A 17,171-nucleotide genomic window follows, 5' to 3' on the forward strand; every position below is an offset into this window, starting at 1 on the left:
ATTAATAATCCTGAGAATGACTTGGGCAATTTAAATTATAACGATGATGGTCTAGAAGATGATGAGTTTATAGATGATACATACGAGAATTCTGATGAAGATTACAACGAAAGTGATTTCGACTCTGAGTATGAAGGTATTGGTGTATTTGAGGAAAAATTACCAGAAAACAACTCTCCGGTCGACAATGGGTTTTCCGGTACCGGATTCAAGCCGGATAACCCAAGGGACAGCCCAATCAATGAAGACAGAGAATCGGAATGCCACGTGGCGAGTAGTCAGTTCCAAGAAGTCAATGTTGAAGAACGTGCTAGGCGTGATGAGCGTGATGATGATTGTTGGAGGGATAAAAACCCTAATGATGGCAAAGTTACAGAATCGATGGAGTCTGGTCGGCAAACGAAAAGTCCCAACTGTATTTTAAATGAAAAGTCCAACGGTATTGTTAGTCCAAAACAACATGTGGGTGATAATAATAGCCCAATATGTTTGTCAAATGGAGATAGCCCAACACGTATGGCAGATTCAAATGAAGTTAGCCCAATACGTATGGTAGATGAAGAGAGCCCAACACGTAATAATAATGGGAATTGTTCAAGCCCAAGTTCGGTTAAGGAGACTTTGGGCTCAAGTGAAAGCCCACAAGCTGATTTAAATATCGATTCAATGAAGAAAGAGAAGGTGGGGCAGGCTAATAATAGATTAAAAAAGAAAAAAATTTCAATCAATAATTTGGGACAAGAAGTCGATGGTCCAGATATGAGAATTGAGGAAACGTGTCATGTTGATAAATTTGACCAGAGGAAGAGTCAACAAGCAACTTCGAGCAGGAAGAATAAATCAAAGTCATCAATACCTAACCCTTCAAAACCGAACAGACAATCCAATTCGTTTAATTCAAAAGAAGAAGCAACACAAGCCAACAGATCAAAATCAAAAACTGGAATCATCGTGAATCAAAACACTTGTTGTTGGTCCAATCTGCGTAACTGGAAATCTTCATCCAGGCTCATGAATGTAAAAAGAAGTGCAAGAAAAGTAAGACCTAATGAGCAACCAATTAGATCGAAATGCAGCAACTGTGATATCAGTAAGTCCTCAAACTCTTCTTCAATTAATAAGGTGAATTTAGAAAATATGTCTTCAGCTTCTGATGAGTTAGGGGTCAAGGAATATGGAAAGAAATTGGGTCTTAAATGGAAAAAAAGACACACCTAGTTGTTTTATGTCCTTTCTATCGTAGTTTAGTTTTCTCATGAAGATCTTGTCGTTAAATATTAGAGGGTTTTGTCTTGCGAAAGGTGTGAATAAATTTAGTTGGTTAAAAAGAATGATCATTAAAGAGAAACCTAACTTTGTTATCCTTCAAGAAACCAAACTGAAACCAGTGAATTACAAGTGGGTTTACAAACTTTGGGGGTCTGATGATTGTGATTTTACTCAAAAAGGTAAGGTTGGTAAATCGGGTGGGCAGATGATTATTTGGGATAAAGGTTGTTTTGTGGCTGAAGATGTAATTAGTGAGGATAGTATTCTTGGTGTGAAAGGAGTCTGGAAAGAACTTGGACAAAACTTCAACATTCTTAACATATACGGTCCTCACGAAGACGATAAAAAACAAAAGTTATGGGATAAGTTGGAACTGTTAATAACGCAACAAGATGATGCTTGGATCATAGGTGGGGATTTCAATGAAGTGAGAGACGAGACGGAAAGATTCAACTGTGAGTTTGTTGAACATAGAGCAAAACGTTTTAACGAATTCATAAGTAGATCGAATCTAATTGATATACCACTAGGCGGTAGAAACTTCACAAGAGTTAGTGACGACGGCTTAAAATTCAGTAGGTTGGATCGTTTTCTTGTAAGTGATAAATTCTATTCGTTATGGAGGGACCTTACTTCGGTGGCACTAGATAGGGAACACTCGGACCATTGTCCAATTGTTTTAAAAGATGAGGATAGAAATTTTGGTCCTAAACCTTTTAAGATATTCGATGCTTGGTTTGATTGTGATGATGTCGAGCAAGTTGTTTTAGATGCGTGGAAGACTGATTGCCCCATTCAAAGTAGAAAGGACTGTTCTTTTAGGAATCGAATGAAAAATCTTAAAGGGGCTTTAAAAGTGTGGAGCGGAAAAAAATTCAAAAACCTTGATGATGAAATCGAAGTGCTTAAATCCACGGCAAACAGTCTCGAACTGAAGGCTGAAACATCTGTTCTGAGTGATGTCGAGAGAAACAATTGGAGGGATGCCAGGAAACAGTGGCTTGAAAAAGAAAAAATTAAAGTTGACATGCTCAAACAGAAAGCACGTGTGAAATGGATATTAGAAGGTGACGAAAATACCCGGTACTTCCATTCTATTATCCGAAGAAAAAACAACTATTGCAATATCAAAGGTCTTAATATAAATGGAATCTGGAACAACAATCCTAAAGATATTAAGGGGGCTGTTTTTGAACACTTTAAGGCAATTTTTGATGAACCTGATAGTGATAGACCATCAATGGAAGAGCTTATTTACCCTAGCATTTCGACAGCACATGCAACAGCTCTTGAATCACCCTTTGAAGACAAAGAAATTAAAGAAGCGGTGTTCGAATGTGGTAGTAATAAGGCTCCCGGGCCCGATGGTTTTAACATGAGTTTTTATAAAAAGTATTGGGAATTGATAAAAGATGAACTCATTATGGCTATTAAATGGTTTTGGGATAGGGGAGAATTCTCAAGAGGTTGTAACGCTTCCTTTGTTACTTTGGTTCCAAAGAAGAGCAACCCGGTCGGGCTTGGTGACTTTCGTCCTATTAGTCTTATAAGTAGCTACTACAAGATTATAGCTAAAATTTTATCCAATCGGCTAAAGACTATCATACCGGGTATTATCGGGATGGAACAAAGCGCTTTTGTTAAAGGTAGATACATACTTGACGGGGCTCTAATCGTGAACGAAAGCATTGATTTTTTGAAAGCAAAAAAGCGGAGAGGTTTTCTCTTTAAAGTTGATTTTGAAAAGGCGTTTGATTGCCTTAATTGGAATTTTTTGATTGATGTTATGAAGTGCATGGGATTCGGTACAAGATGGAGGAAATGGATCTTCTCTTGCCTAAGCTCAACTTCCATCTCCATATTAGTTAATGGGTCCCCCACATCCGAATTTAAACCTTCCCGTGGGGTTCGCCAAGGTGACCCCTTATCTCCATTTTTATTCATCATTGCTTCGGAGGGTCTAAACATTTTGGCAAAAGCCGCATTGGATAGGAGACTTTTTAAAGGCATAGAGGTTGGTAATGACAAGGTTCCTATCTCCCATCTTCAATACGCGGACGACACTATCTTTATGGGCGAATGGAGTCGAACAAATGTGCATAATCTTCACAACCTTCTTAAATGTTTTGAATTGGCGTCTGGGTTAAAAATAAATTTTCAAAAGAGTTGTATGTATGGGATTGGGGTCAATAATGAGGAAACTAGTCTGATTGCAAACATCTTCGGATGCCAAGTGGGTTGTTTTCCGTTCACCTACCTAGGCTTACCGATGGGTGCCCGAATGAAAAAGATGAAAGATTGGGAACCGGTAGTGGAAAAAATAAAATCCCGACTCTCAAATTGGAAAATGAGAACGATGTCATTTGGAGGACGATTAACTCTTATCAAGTCGGTTCTTAGTAGCCTTCCATTGTACTACTTCTCGCTTTACCGTGCCCCACCGTGTGTGATAAAACAACTCGAGTGTGTGAGAAGAATGTTCTTTTGGGGCGGGTCGGATACGGATTCAAAAATTCCGTGGGTTAAATGGGATCTAATCTTAGATACTTATGGGAATGGGGGGCTAAATATTGGGTCACTTAAAAGTAAAAATCTTGCTTTGTTGGGTAAATGGTGGTGGAGGTTTTATACCGAAACCGATTCTTTATGGGTTAAAGTTATCCGTAGTGTGTACGGGCCTAGTGGGGGATTGGATCTTGATGTTGATAACATTCGATCCTTTTACCCCTCCACTTGGCGTGATATTTTGTTAACAGGTAATGAGCTTGAGGAAAAAGGCATAAGCTTCAGGAACTCTTTCAAGAAGACTGTGGGAAACGGGCAATCAACAACATTCTGGGACGAGAGATGGATCGGGGAAGATAAACTCAAAAACCTATTCCCAAGATTATACAGACTAGAAAAGAACCCTACTGTACGAGTTGCTGATCGAACTGGGACTGCTGCTGGCGTCACAAACTGTTGCTGGGAATGGTTGCGAGTTCCATCAGGTAGAACCGAAGGCGAGCTGCAGACTTTAACTGGTTTAATCGCAGGATACAAGTTTGATCGAAACAGAAACGATGCATGGGAATGGTCTCTAGCTCACAACGGTATTTTCACTGTTAAGGCTCTAACCTCTCTTGTGAATGTTTACTCCTTATCAGTCAATAACAATGTGCAAGAAACTATCCGAAATAATCTAGTTCCAAAAAAAGTTGAAGTTTTTGTATGGCGTGCAAGACAAAAAAGATTGCCGGTAAAAATTGAACTTGACAAGAGGGGAATAGACCTTCATAGTGTGAGATGCCCGTTGTGTGATGATGACCTTGAAACCGTGGACCACTCGTTAATATTTTGTGATAAAGCGATGGACGTTTGGAATCGTGTTTGTGGTTGGTGGGGTTTCGGGCCCCTAAACAATCTAAGCATAGATGAGCTTCTTCGGGGCAACACTCCAACCTCAACATCAATCCTTGGTTCGAAAATTTGGCAAGCGGTGGAATGGGTATGTGCGTATCTAATATGGAAGAATCGGAATGAGATGGTTTTTCGAGGAAAGCAATGGTCCGGGCCGTTAGCTTTAAATGAGATCCAAGTGAAGTCTTTTGAGTGGGTTTCAAAAAGGTTGAGAAACAAAAAGATCGATTGGCTAACATGGCTAAACGATCCGAGTGTGTATCTTAATTCGTAGTTTGCTTCTCTTTTGTTTAGTCTCTTTGTATTCTTGTTCTTGGTGTTGCTCTCTTTGCAACCCTTATAATGTAATATTGTGAACTTTGTATTGTTGGGGTGTTATGGGGTGGATTGTGCATTGCAATTCTTCCTATAGCATGGCCTTGTGTTAATTTTAAATCCTTCTTGCTTTTCGAAAAAAATAATGGTGGAGGCTTAATTATAAGGTCATAATCCACAACACCAAGCAATTGATCACTATATCGGATAACCTGTTCTCCCAAATTAAAAGAACTTAAAAAGTACAGTACTTTGTTGGGGTAATTAAACAGCGATTTGGATCTTATGGCGATACAGAAATATATTTATGTTCGACCTTAGAAGCCCGTCAAGCGATACTCTTGCGAATGATCGATCTTAAAGTTATCGCTTTTGTTGGATTTATAATACATGAAAATGTTGAATTTTTTTTGAGAGCTTGGAGTTTTTCTTTTTTCTATCGAAAATATAATAATGATAAACGAATTCGAAAATCAACAAGTACAATCATTATAAAAGAAAATTCAAATCAAGTCACACAAAAGGCAATATTACAAACCTAAATACAAAGGTCTTTTTTTTTGAATAAAAATTTATCGCCGTTCTAAAAAAATTACAAACGTCTTAGTACCTTCTTACCAAGTGGTTAATACACAATTGACACGGGAAATTTTCTCGTATTTATTTTGGAAGTTTTCAAATGATGACGTCATCTTGATCTTGGCAAGTAGAGGGCTCGAATGCTTGTTTATGGTTCTAAAGCGGTGTTACTAAGAGTGTCGGGCTTGATGGACACATGACATCTGTTATTTGTTATTTCTGTTTCGGATATAATCTAGTATCTCATATCTCAAATTATAGTCGAAGCAACAACAGAGATCACTTGCCCATCGAGCCCTAATACTCTAACCAGAAATGTTCAACCAAGCGCATCTAGTTGCCACATTCACCGGTTTAGCCTTACTCATATTGTAACCTTACTTGTAAGTGTACTCTCTTTGTTGAGATACATTGATTAATGAGAAATGCTACATGTGTTATATAAGTCACCCCTTTTAGCTTATTGTTGGTTAAAACATGCATCTTTCATGACATGACTCACGCCTCCCCTGTTGCCGGATTAGAAGTAATTGTAACGCGCCCATATTCTTCTTTTATATCTGCAACGTACTGTCACGAAATTGTTCATTTCTTACCTAAAATTAGGTAAGTTTCTATCCACATTAAAATTAATGACCACTTTTGGCGTCCCTATATGGTTAATATACATACACTCAAAAACTAGTTTGTCTCAGGTTTGAGCCCAACAATCCCATAAATTAACAGAGTACACAACTGTTGAAGGTTATTACTACATGCTGGGTGAATCCCTGTCCCACATCGAAAACTGAAAGAAACAAATATTTTCATAAACTTGCTCCATCAGTGTTTTGTTTTTAGAGCAGACTTGTATGTTGGACATATTATTGGACTAAAATCAGTCGTATCATTAATATTTATAATACTGTCATTGGCAAATTTCATAACAAGAAAATTAGTCATTGAAGAACAGATCCCTAATGTTCTATACCTATACACCATTTTCAACTACTTTGAGGGGCAAGTGATCTCTGTTGTTACTTTGTTGATAATATAATTGGTTCTACTTAACATAATTTGTACGAGTGCATTAATATCTTTGTTTAAAAAGTTGATAGATAGAAGTTCGAAAATGTTTCTTTTACTTCTGGAGTCTGTAACTTACTTTTTTGGCACACCAATCCTCATTAGTGCTAAATAAGCAATAACCCGATAAACTACCATCATTACAGCCAAACAAGCAACTGAAAACATTTTTCCATCGAGTCCAACACTTTTAATAGCAGGAAAATCTTCAACCAAACAAGTTCGATCACCACATTTGTACGTTTGACCATGCTCATATTGTGACACAATCAACAACTTATAAGTATGCTGACTAATCGATAAAACTTTAATCCAAGATATAAAAGCAGGCACATGTTGAACATAGTAACCACCTGCTAATGTAAAGGATAACATGATCACGGACCCTAAAATGGTAGCTGATTTCTGGTCCAAAACAAGTGCACCTAACGCGAGTCCTAGCCCTTGTGACACCAACACACTGAATAAAAGTGTCAATAAGGTGCACAAGAAACTTCCGAATTCTGGTTTTAATCCAGTCATCCAATAAGTTATGATAGTGAACGCGGTGGGTAGAACTAGCTCCATTGGTAGATCTCCGATTGTTCTTGACATAAAATAAGACGAAAGTCTGTACATTCCCGACGATCTCTCTTTTTCAAGCATTTGTATTTCTTGAGGAAATGTGAAAATTGCTTGAAATAAAGGATAAAATCCCCAAAATCCAGAGTAAAAGAATAGCAATCCGGACTGCATTTGTTTAGAAAAGACAAAATATCACGAATGGTTGTCAGTAATCACCGATGGTCTCTGTCGTTTGTTTCAGAAATCACTTGTGGTCTTGTACTTTTTTCCTTCAAGGATGATCCATGTGATTTGCATTTAAATCATTGGTGGTCCCTGTGGTTTGCATTTTTTTTTGTCAAGTATGGTCAGGGACCATCAGTAATTCAAAATACAAACTACATGGACCATTCAAGACGGATAATTATAATTATAATTATTAGATTTAATTTATATTATGTTAGTATAAATTTGTACCTGATCTTGTAAGTGAGATGTATCAGATTTCCACCATAACAAACCACAAAGTAAAGCTATTGAAAACACCTGACCAATCTTGATAGCCGAAAAGAAATCGTGTTTTCTTTCTTTGACTCCTCTTCGAAACAAAATGTTGACTTGTTGCAACCATGTTGTGCTCCATCTGTCAGTCTTCTTGTTATCTAAAACGTCGTTCGTATGGTCATTAACTTGTAATACCTCAGCTTTTAACTCATCTGCAAGATTCGATCTATAAGCCAACGCTAACCTCTGCTTGACAACATTTTGATCCGAATAACTTGCATCATCTCTTGCTATCCCTGCGTACAAAACTCACAAAATCATACAACGGATATGCGCATACACTTTAAAGTTACTATTCACTATTTGTGTTTTAGAAGCTCGTACGTTGCGGCAGGAGTAATAATTTTTTTATAAAGATAAACTTTAGAAGGAAAAAAAACACCATAGCTAGCGTCATGACGTCAACATGACGTTAGCAAGTTACTAGTCACTTTTTGTGTTTTGGTATACATACCGTTTGCAAGATCTAGCAGAAAATCGGCTGGATTCATGGCTACAGATGGAGAAAAGCCAATACTTTCGAAATAATTCATAACTTGTGATCCTTTTCCAAAAAATAATGAATTTCCTTCTGATAACAACAACACTTTATGAAACATGTAAAAAAGTCTACTTGAAGGTTGATGAATAGTCATCACAATTGTTCTACCTCCTCTTGCTAACTCCCACAACTTCAAAACGATTCGTTGCGCGGTTGTTGAATCGAGCCCAGATGTTGGTTCATCTAAGAACAACAAACTTGGATTTATAAGCATTTCTTGTCCAATACTAACCCTTTTTCGCTCGCCACCCGATACCCCTCTTAAATTCGATCCACCTATGATTATATTCTTGCATCTAGTCAACCCTAGCTGACCGATCACCGCTTCAGCCTGTTCAACCTTTTCTTGACTTGTTGAATCTTTAGGCAACCGTAATAGGGCGGTGAACATTAATGTTTCGGTGACTGTTAAGTGAGGGTATAAAACATCATCTTGAGTGACAAAACCGGTGTAACGTTTCATAATACTTGAAAATGGCTTGTCATTGTAGGTGATGAGGCCGTCGAGTTTGCCACCTAAGCGGCCACCTAATGCGGTCAAAAGGGTGGTTTTACCGCAACCGGATGGGCCTAACATTGCTAACATTTCTCCGGGTAAAACCATGCCTGTAACTCCTTTTAGTATTTGTTTCTCTAGTGAATCTTTTTTCTTTTTCATCCATCCTTGTTTCTTTGTTTTGATGGTGTAAACCACTTCATGAAACTGTTAAATCCATTATCAATGAGTTTTATGTTACATAAATGAGTATGCATCTAGTCAAAAGAAAAATCAAATATTAGCTAAAGTGTATTAGTTTTAAGTTTTTAAACATTTTTTGAAACTTTTAATTCATTAAACACTTATTCCTCCATGCTTCAAGGGCAAAGGTATAGTTACTTGAATCAATGATGTAATTTAAAAATAAAAATTGGGCCCAGTTCCGATTGAGTTTATCAAAAGAAAAGTACTTTTAACTAGAGTGGAAAAGGTTCATAAGGCCAGGTTCTGATGAAATTAACCATTAAAAATCAAGGCTGACCCAAGCGTAAGCTTGGACTAAAATTCCTGATTTTGGTTTAAGGTTCAGAAGTCAGAGCCAGTCCATACGAGCTAGGCCCAGTTTGATTTTCTTTCAATACGGAGTATTTATTTTTCTCATTTTATAGGAACTTTTTGGCTGAAATATTGGCACAAGCCATATATGATCACAGATCAAAAAATATATCAAACAATTTGGAAAACTTCAATTCTACCACAACTTATAATTTAATTACTGGAGTATAAATTAAACCTACATTTAAGAAATACACCTTAAATAAAAAGATGGTTCAAAGTAACTTTTGAAAGAGCTAGTATTTTTACTTTGACGTAAACACTATTAAAGGACTATCCCGCGACTGTTTCTACTCTTTTTTGAGATCTCTAGCTTGTCAGAATATTAAGACGTTCACCTTGTATTGGTTGAAATTCTCTTCAAATAACTAGGTATATTGTCTAACAAAAATGTAGTATACCGGTTATCACTATAGAGCTATGATGTATGAACACATATATAAAATATAAAAAATCAAACAAATTTATGCTCTATGTAGTAGGTTTACTTATTGGCTTATCTTCTATATACAGTTAAGGATTAATAAAAAAAAAAAAAAGTGAAAACAAACCTTCAATGTTATAGGACGATCAACTTTGTTAAATATTGTAGAAGAAGTTGAAGCTGGCTGATCACATGAAGTCTGTGCCTCCATATCTATCATTCTATAAAATTGAGATTATAATGTAGTTACACATATGATATACGGAGTATATATGATATATATGATATTTATAGTAAAAGGTTAATTTCAAAAGTAAAAAAAAAAAAAAGGATAAGTCATGCAACATAAATGTGCTTTTTTATAGCTCTTTTCCTTATATTTGGGTAGATCTCGTGTCGTGATTGTGTTATTTTTCAAATATTAAATGAATATATAAGCACTATGTCTATATCAAGCAAACACGTAAAAGATTCGAACATGAACTCTAATTCCTTGCTCTTTATCAACCAAACACCCCATAATGTGAAATATGATTTCTTACAATATGTGTATATGTGTATATATATATTGAATTTAATTTCAATAATCTCCAAAACAAAAAGTACACACTGATTTGATAGTTGGTGCATCATTTATACAAGTAGTTGTTAATCACTTAATCTTGCTACCGCAAACTTAAAGGTTCACATATACTTGATGAGCGTTTTTGTCTTGCAAGTTTAATAGTATCATTTACACTCTACCTCTTTTTTTATTAGATTAACTGTCTTTATGAACATATACTATTTGTCTGTCGATCTAAACGAGTGTTGTTGGCCCGCGTGTTGTTAATGGAATTTTGAACTTGCTTATTTCGTTATATTTTTACAATTTGTTTGGGGGCGAGTTATGCAACTGCGGGGAGATGAAAGCGTATGTGGTTAAGTCCCCCTGGGTGATCTCGTATTGCTGTTAAAAAAAAAAAAACACGTTACTAATTCATTAAAAAAAATTGTGATAGTTTAATAGTTTATTATCTTTGTAGATGAACTAGGGACCTTAGATCAAACGTATTAACCTAGATTAACGGCGGAAACGATAACTAGGGCGAGTCGAATACTTAATTAACTATCGGGATCAATCTAACCAACAAATAGTTGATATAATCGATGCCTAGAGCCTTGTATTCGGTTGGGAATTGGTCTGGGACGATAAACACAGAATGATACGACGGCTAAAGGGTTTGTGGTGTGTAACCTTGCAATGAACCACAAAACCCGTATATATATATATATATATATATATATATATATATATATATATATATATATATATATATATATATATATATATCTTCAGTGACCATCGGCCGGTGGTCTGTGACCTACGGCCGATGGTGAGAGTCCCTCGACCGATGGTCCCTACCATTGGTCGATGGTCTGAGCAGCCAACCAACTGCTCTTAACCAGTTCACGACATTATACTAAGCAATTCAAATACAAAGTATTAATGACGATGTTCATACATGACTGAAATACGAAATACAAAACTAATAGAACTTATTACATAATAGAACTCGGGATTATGCACCAACAAACTCCCCCTAAGACCTAGTTCTATTTCAAAAATCTTCAGTCATCATTTACTTCATTCGTACGGATCGATTACCATGTTGTTCAAGTAGCACAGCTTAGCTACTTTCACATACTGTTCAGCCTGTACCCTGTTCTCACGACGATAGAGCATACGGTTGTAATACAATGTGAAAATATCAGCCTCGGTACAGTTTCTTAAACAAATCGGATCCAACACACGAATGCAATCAATATCATCTTCTTTCAGCTTATCCAAAACAATCACAGCTTCTTCAGAACGATCATCATAAAACCACCATCTGAATCTCTGACTCCAATTCTGCGGCAACTTCCTTAAAGGTACCTTCTTCATAGTCTTTGCTCGAATATACTTCACAATCCTTCGAGATTCACCAGTTCTAGGATTAACTTTGAAACTAATCCTAGGAAATTGTGGTCTAAAACCTTCCCAATTCTTTGAATTAAAAGCAATTCGAATCTTCTTCACCAGCATCGAAGATCGATCACCAAATCCACAATATAACATTCTTAACCTGGCAATCTGCATTAGCTCAAAATACGGCAGTGATTTGAATTCATGACCATGTTTAATATAATCAACACCAAACTCTCTGTTAATCGCAAACATGTTGAATTCTTCAATGTATGCCCAGGCAAGAATTCTTCCTTTCGCACTCTTTCTCAAATTAATCATCTTCAAATACTTTGGCTCAAGCTTCGGTTTCTCACAGTACTTCCTGATTCTCAGAATATCACGCCAATCAGCTTCTAACTTCTCGACAACTTCATCATTATACTTAACCGGCAAGAAACCTTCAGGTAAAACCTCTGTCATTTCCTTCTCTTTACACATTCTATTCAAAATCTCATCATCAGTTCTAAACAATTCCTCAAAACCCGGAAGATCCTCATTCTCATCATTTTGATATGTAGGAAAATCTTCATGTGTAACATCCTCAACTAAATCATCAACATCCCGATCATCAAGATCTTCAGAAATCTCAGGCCCAAAAGAATCATCCTCTGATGGAGGATCATCGGACTGTGCGTCAGCAGCTTTAGCTTCTTCTTGCTCTAGACGCACCATTTCGTCCAGCTCAGCTCTAGTGAAGTTGTGAGGAATCTCTCCCTCTTCTAAATCATCATAAACAACAGAATGCTTGAGCTCATCCTGTTTAGAAAAGAAATCACTAAAACTATAATCAATTTTAAGAGGAATTACTGACAGTGTTGTAGCTTTGGAGGAACCAGGTGCCTCCACCATTTGATTATCAGTCTCTCCCTCAGGCAATTCAATCAAATCAAACTTTTCTTCCCAAGCTGTAACCTTTGCTAGAGCAGATTCAGCCAACTTCCTAGCTTGAGAAGCCTCTATTTTCGCATCAGTCAATAACAACGACTGATCACCAACCTTTTTCTGAAGCAATTCAACTTGCATACTTAACCGAGTAACGTCCTCGGACTTCACACGATTCTCTTCCTTCAAATTCTCAACCTTCTCATCCATTTCCTTTCTCAACCTCAAGTTGTCAGCCATTGCTTGAACATATAAATCATTCAAATTCTGAAGAGTAGATGAGCTAACACCTCCTTCTGCCCCTGTACGCGGTGGAGCACTAGGAATTGGAGCAGAAACCGTCTCTTGAGAAACCTGTTGAACCACGGGTGGTGACTGTTGCGTTGACGGACGTTGTTGTTGTGAAGTTTGTTGTCCTTGAGTCTGAGCGGGCGGTGTTCCTAGGGTAGCACCAGCAGCAGATCTGCCAGCATCTTTATAAACCAACTTGAACCTTCTTTTCAATTTTAGCTTAGTTGAAACCTGAGAACTCTCATCTTCAACCATTCTTCTTTTTGATCCCCTTGTGGTTTCTTCACCAACATCAGGATTAATATCACCAATCTCATTAACTAAACCTTCTGTACCAGAACCACCTGCAGCTTGAGTATTCACAGGTTGATCAACTTCTTCATCACTGTTAGCTACCTCAAAATCAGGCTCTCGATCAGATAAACTGTTTTCGTTTCTCCACTTCTTTCCTGGTGGACACCGATAATCCTCTCGAGCAAGATGACACACCAGCTTGCCATCACTAGCACTTTTCATCTGATTCAATCAGTTGAACGTAAGATCTGTCATGTGTTTCAAATCAATGGCATCTTTCCTCAATCTTGGCAAATCAACAGTTTGCTGGTTGATCATAATTTGTAGGAACCTTGGATAAATCAGATATGACTTGCTCGTCACATTCTCCATCAGTAGATCAATGATAACTCCTGAGAAATTGAAATCAGCCTTCAAAACCAAAGCAGCAAACATTCCTTGATAGATCTCGCTCAGTTCATCAAACCCTCCTTGCAACGGACTTAAACAATTCAGCACAACAAGTGACAAATATCTATACGGTGGTGTGAATCCACTTCTCTTAATCGTTGCTCTTGTAATATCACCAGAATACTTGCATCTTAACACACATCCAGTAATCTTTATCTTTGACAACTTCTTCGGCATATTCTCATCGTCTTCAAACAAGAAAGTGTTTCGAATTGTATCTTCAGAAATCTGAATTTCCCGACCACAAACAGTACTTATAATTACCTTCCTGTCATCTACAGTCTCAACTCTTGCACGTTCCCAGAACTCTCTCTGATGTGAGTAATATGCTGTACACGGCATAGAGATAGCTGCAAATACTCTTGAACGTTTCAGAAACTCAATTACCCCCTTGTACTTACCAGCATTAGGACCTTTCTCATTTAGACATGCAGTGAGATTAGAGCCACTGTTAGCTTTCAATCCTGGAAGATCAATAGAAAATGGACCTCCCGATGACTCAGTATCGGATTCATGTGCAATGTTTTCTGGATCAGCTTGAACACCTGACATTATGAAAATAACTGCAAACACAATTCAAATCATCATCACAAAGACAATATCACAAAATGATCATCACAGAAGATATTACATTATAAAGACTAATTGATCAGGATCTCAGTTACACGATAACATGTCCGAAGTAGAATTAATACAGACATAGAATAGTGTATTAATGCTAACAAGCTAGCATTATCAAATTACATAACAAGCTGAAAATAAACAAACACATAAACATAAATTCAGAATCATTCATCCCATAATGGAATCCTCTGGCACTAGCTTTTCCTCATGTTGAATTACACCAAGTTTCTCAAACAAGGTATATAGTAAAGCTGCGTATGGAAATGGTTCTTCCATCTCAAGAAAATCTTTCATCACATGAATGAGAAAATGGCCCATATTCACTTGAATACCTTCTAGCAGGCAATACAAAAACATAGCTTCAGTACCTGACAACAAATTATCTCCTTCTTTCCTAAAGGTCACATTCCTTTTGATGATTCTCAAGTGTATCTCATGTTGTTGTGATACCTCGTCATCACTAATTTCAACCCTACCTGCATTAACTACTTTCCCTGGCTTGCATAACCTTGCAACTATGTCAGATAGTCCTGAATCTGTTGGGAATCTTTCGAATATCTTTTCTAGGATACAAAATTTTAACCCCAGTGTACGGAACATTCAATAGGTTTGAAAATTCCTCCATAGTCCACTTAAACTGATGGTCAAATAGGCCTGAATGCACAAACTTCTTCTTACCATCTTCTAAGGCAACATTGGCATAAAATTCCCACAGTAATTCAGGACAAAAATAATCCCCAATGTCTAAGAACGCTTGACATCCAATTTGTTCCCAAAGACTATAGGTCTGTCGAGTAGCAATGACCTTTTGTTAAACTAAGATGGGTCGTCCTCTAGCTAGAATTCTCCTACGGTCAATTTTAAACATCCATTGCCCAACAAAGGATCCACCTGACATCCTAATACATACTACAAGCACTAGCATTAGAGAGACATAACAGCAAATACTAGAGACCAAAAATTCAATTAAATTCAATATAAAAATCTACCATCGGTTCAATCAAGTGACCATCGGTTCAATCAAGTGACCATCGGTCGATGGACTGGACCATCGGTCCGATGGTCTAGACCTACGGCAGTTGGTCTAAAGCACATCTACAAACCTATCAATTTAGGACCTACGGCCGAGTGAAGTGTCATCCGGCCGAGTGTGATACACCATCGGTCGATGGTCAAAGACCATCGGCCGGAGGTAGTTCATCAGACCTGTTTGATAAAAAATTGAATTCGATCAATCTGGAGTTTCTGGTTCAAAACCTGGTCACAGTAGATGCTAAAGGGACCGATAAACACATATATATCGCCAATTATAACAGATAGCAACCAAAAATCATTCGATTGAAATTTTAGACTACGAGCACAAAATTAACGATTAAAACCAAATGAAAAAGAGTTAGGGTACCTCGATTACGGCGCTGGAATCATAAAAGAAAGATGCACAAAGTAGTCGGACAAAAACTCTTTTCACTTTCACTTGAAAATCTAGGGTAAAATCACTCAAAATTGCACAATGAGACTGACCCGTTCGACTCTGGGTCCTTTTATATCCTGTCAGTGACCATCGGCCGATGGTCTAATCCTTCGGCCCGAAGGTCTTGACACTCGGTCGAGTGTCTTTGTCCATCGTCCGGATGTAATTACAGTCGGCCGGTGGTCTGGGCTTTTGAAAAACTTTAAAACTTAATCCTTTTCATATTCAAACAATACTTCTTTTATCACATTTACTCCCCCTGGGCCTGATCTCCACAGTATAAATCAGACACGTTTTGTTCCTTTAAGCTCTAAACAACTTGTTTTCAAATTTAATGAAAAACATTGGATTCCTTACACAGTAAACCTTTCCGAGAACTGAGTTGTTTGGCTTAAACCATAAACAGAAATGCTCATGCAACTAATCTATAAATGCAAACTATCTCAGATATGCATGCTCATGCAAATACACAAAGCAAATAACTGTACAAGACCCAGTGTGTCATGATTAGCAATATTATAACAGACGTAATCAGTAACATTTAACCTTTTATATCTGTAGTGAATTAACTTCTAACATCAGTTTCATTAAACATTACCATTAACAAATGCATGATGTTATCGACATAAGAACAAGAAAAACTGCTTATCATGAATCACACTTCAAGGAGTATAGCACATCTTTTTGTGAGTTGATATATCAAATTGATTAAATCTTTTGATTCGGGGATCAGAACTGAACTACATTGACATGTTTTTCACGGTTCATTAACTTATTTGATAAAGCATATACAGAACAACTTTCAAATATATCAGTAAACATTTATCAACTCTCACCCCAGGCTTCGATTGTAGTGACCCGAACTTTTCCATGTTTATATATATTAATTGAGATTGATATTTACATGATTAAATGTTTCCAACATGTTAAGCAATCAAACTTGTTAAGACTTGATTAATTGAAATATGTTTCATATAGACAATTGACCACCTAAGTTGACCGGTGATTCACGAACGTTAAAACTTGTAAAAACTATATGATGACATATATATGGATATATATATAGTTAACATGATACTATGATAAGTAAACATACCATTAAGTATATTAACAACGAACTACATATGTAAAAACAAGACTACTAACTTAATGATTTTTAAACGAGACATATATGTAACGATTATCGTTGTAAAGACATTTAATGTATATATATATCATATTAAGAGATATTCATACATGATAATATCATGATAATATAATAATTTAAAAATCTCATTTGATATTATAAACATTGGGTTAACAACATTTAACAAGATCGTTAACCTAAAGGTTTCAAAACAACACTTACATGTAACGACTAACGATGACTTAACGACT

The 17,171-nt window shown here is 36.8% G+C and overlaps 1 protein-coding gene across 1 annotated transcript; it reads right to left on the reverse strand.

The window, feature by feature from the left end:
- Positions 1-6,681: 6,681 nt before the first annotated feature.
- On the reverse strand, positions 6,682-13,471 carry LOC139858957 (ABC transporter G family member 9-like). Its single transcript, XM_071847782.1, has 7 exons — positions 12,616-13,471; positions 11,711-12,390; positions 10,662-10,741; positions 9,920-10,013; positions 8,189-8,978; positions 7,648-7,970; positions 6,682-7,356 (listed from the first exon to the last, which is right to left on the reverse strand). Exons 1-7 carry the CDS (start codon positions 13,469-13,471, stop codon positions 6,703-6,705), a joined length of 3,477 nt encoding a protein of 1,158 aa, XP_071703883.1. The 3' UTR covers positions 6,682-6,702.
- Between the last annotated feature and the right edge of the window lie 3,700 nt (positions 13,472-17,171).

This window comes from Rutidosis leptorrhynchoides, chromosome 7 (assembly GCF_046630445.1).
Source record: "Rutidosis leptorrhynchoides isolate AG116_Rl617_1_P2 chromosome 7, CSIRO_AGI_Rlap_v1, whole genome shotgun sequence".
In the NCBI taxonomy this organism is placed as follows: Eukaryota; Viridiplantae; Streptophyta; class Magnoliopsida; order Asterales; family Asteraceae; genus Rutidosis; species Rutidosis leptorrhynchoides.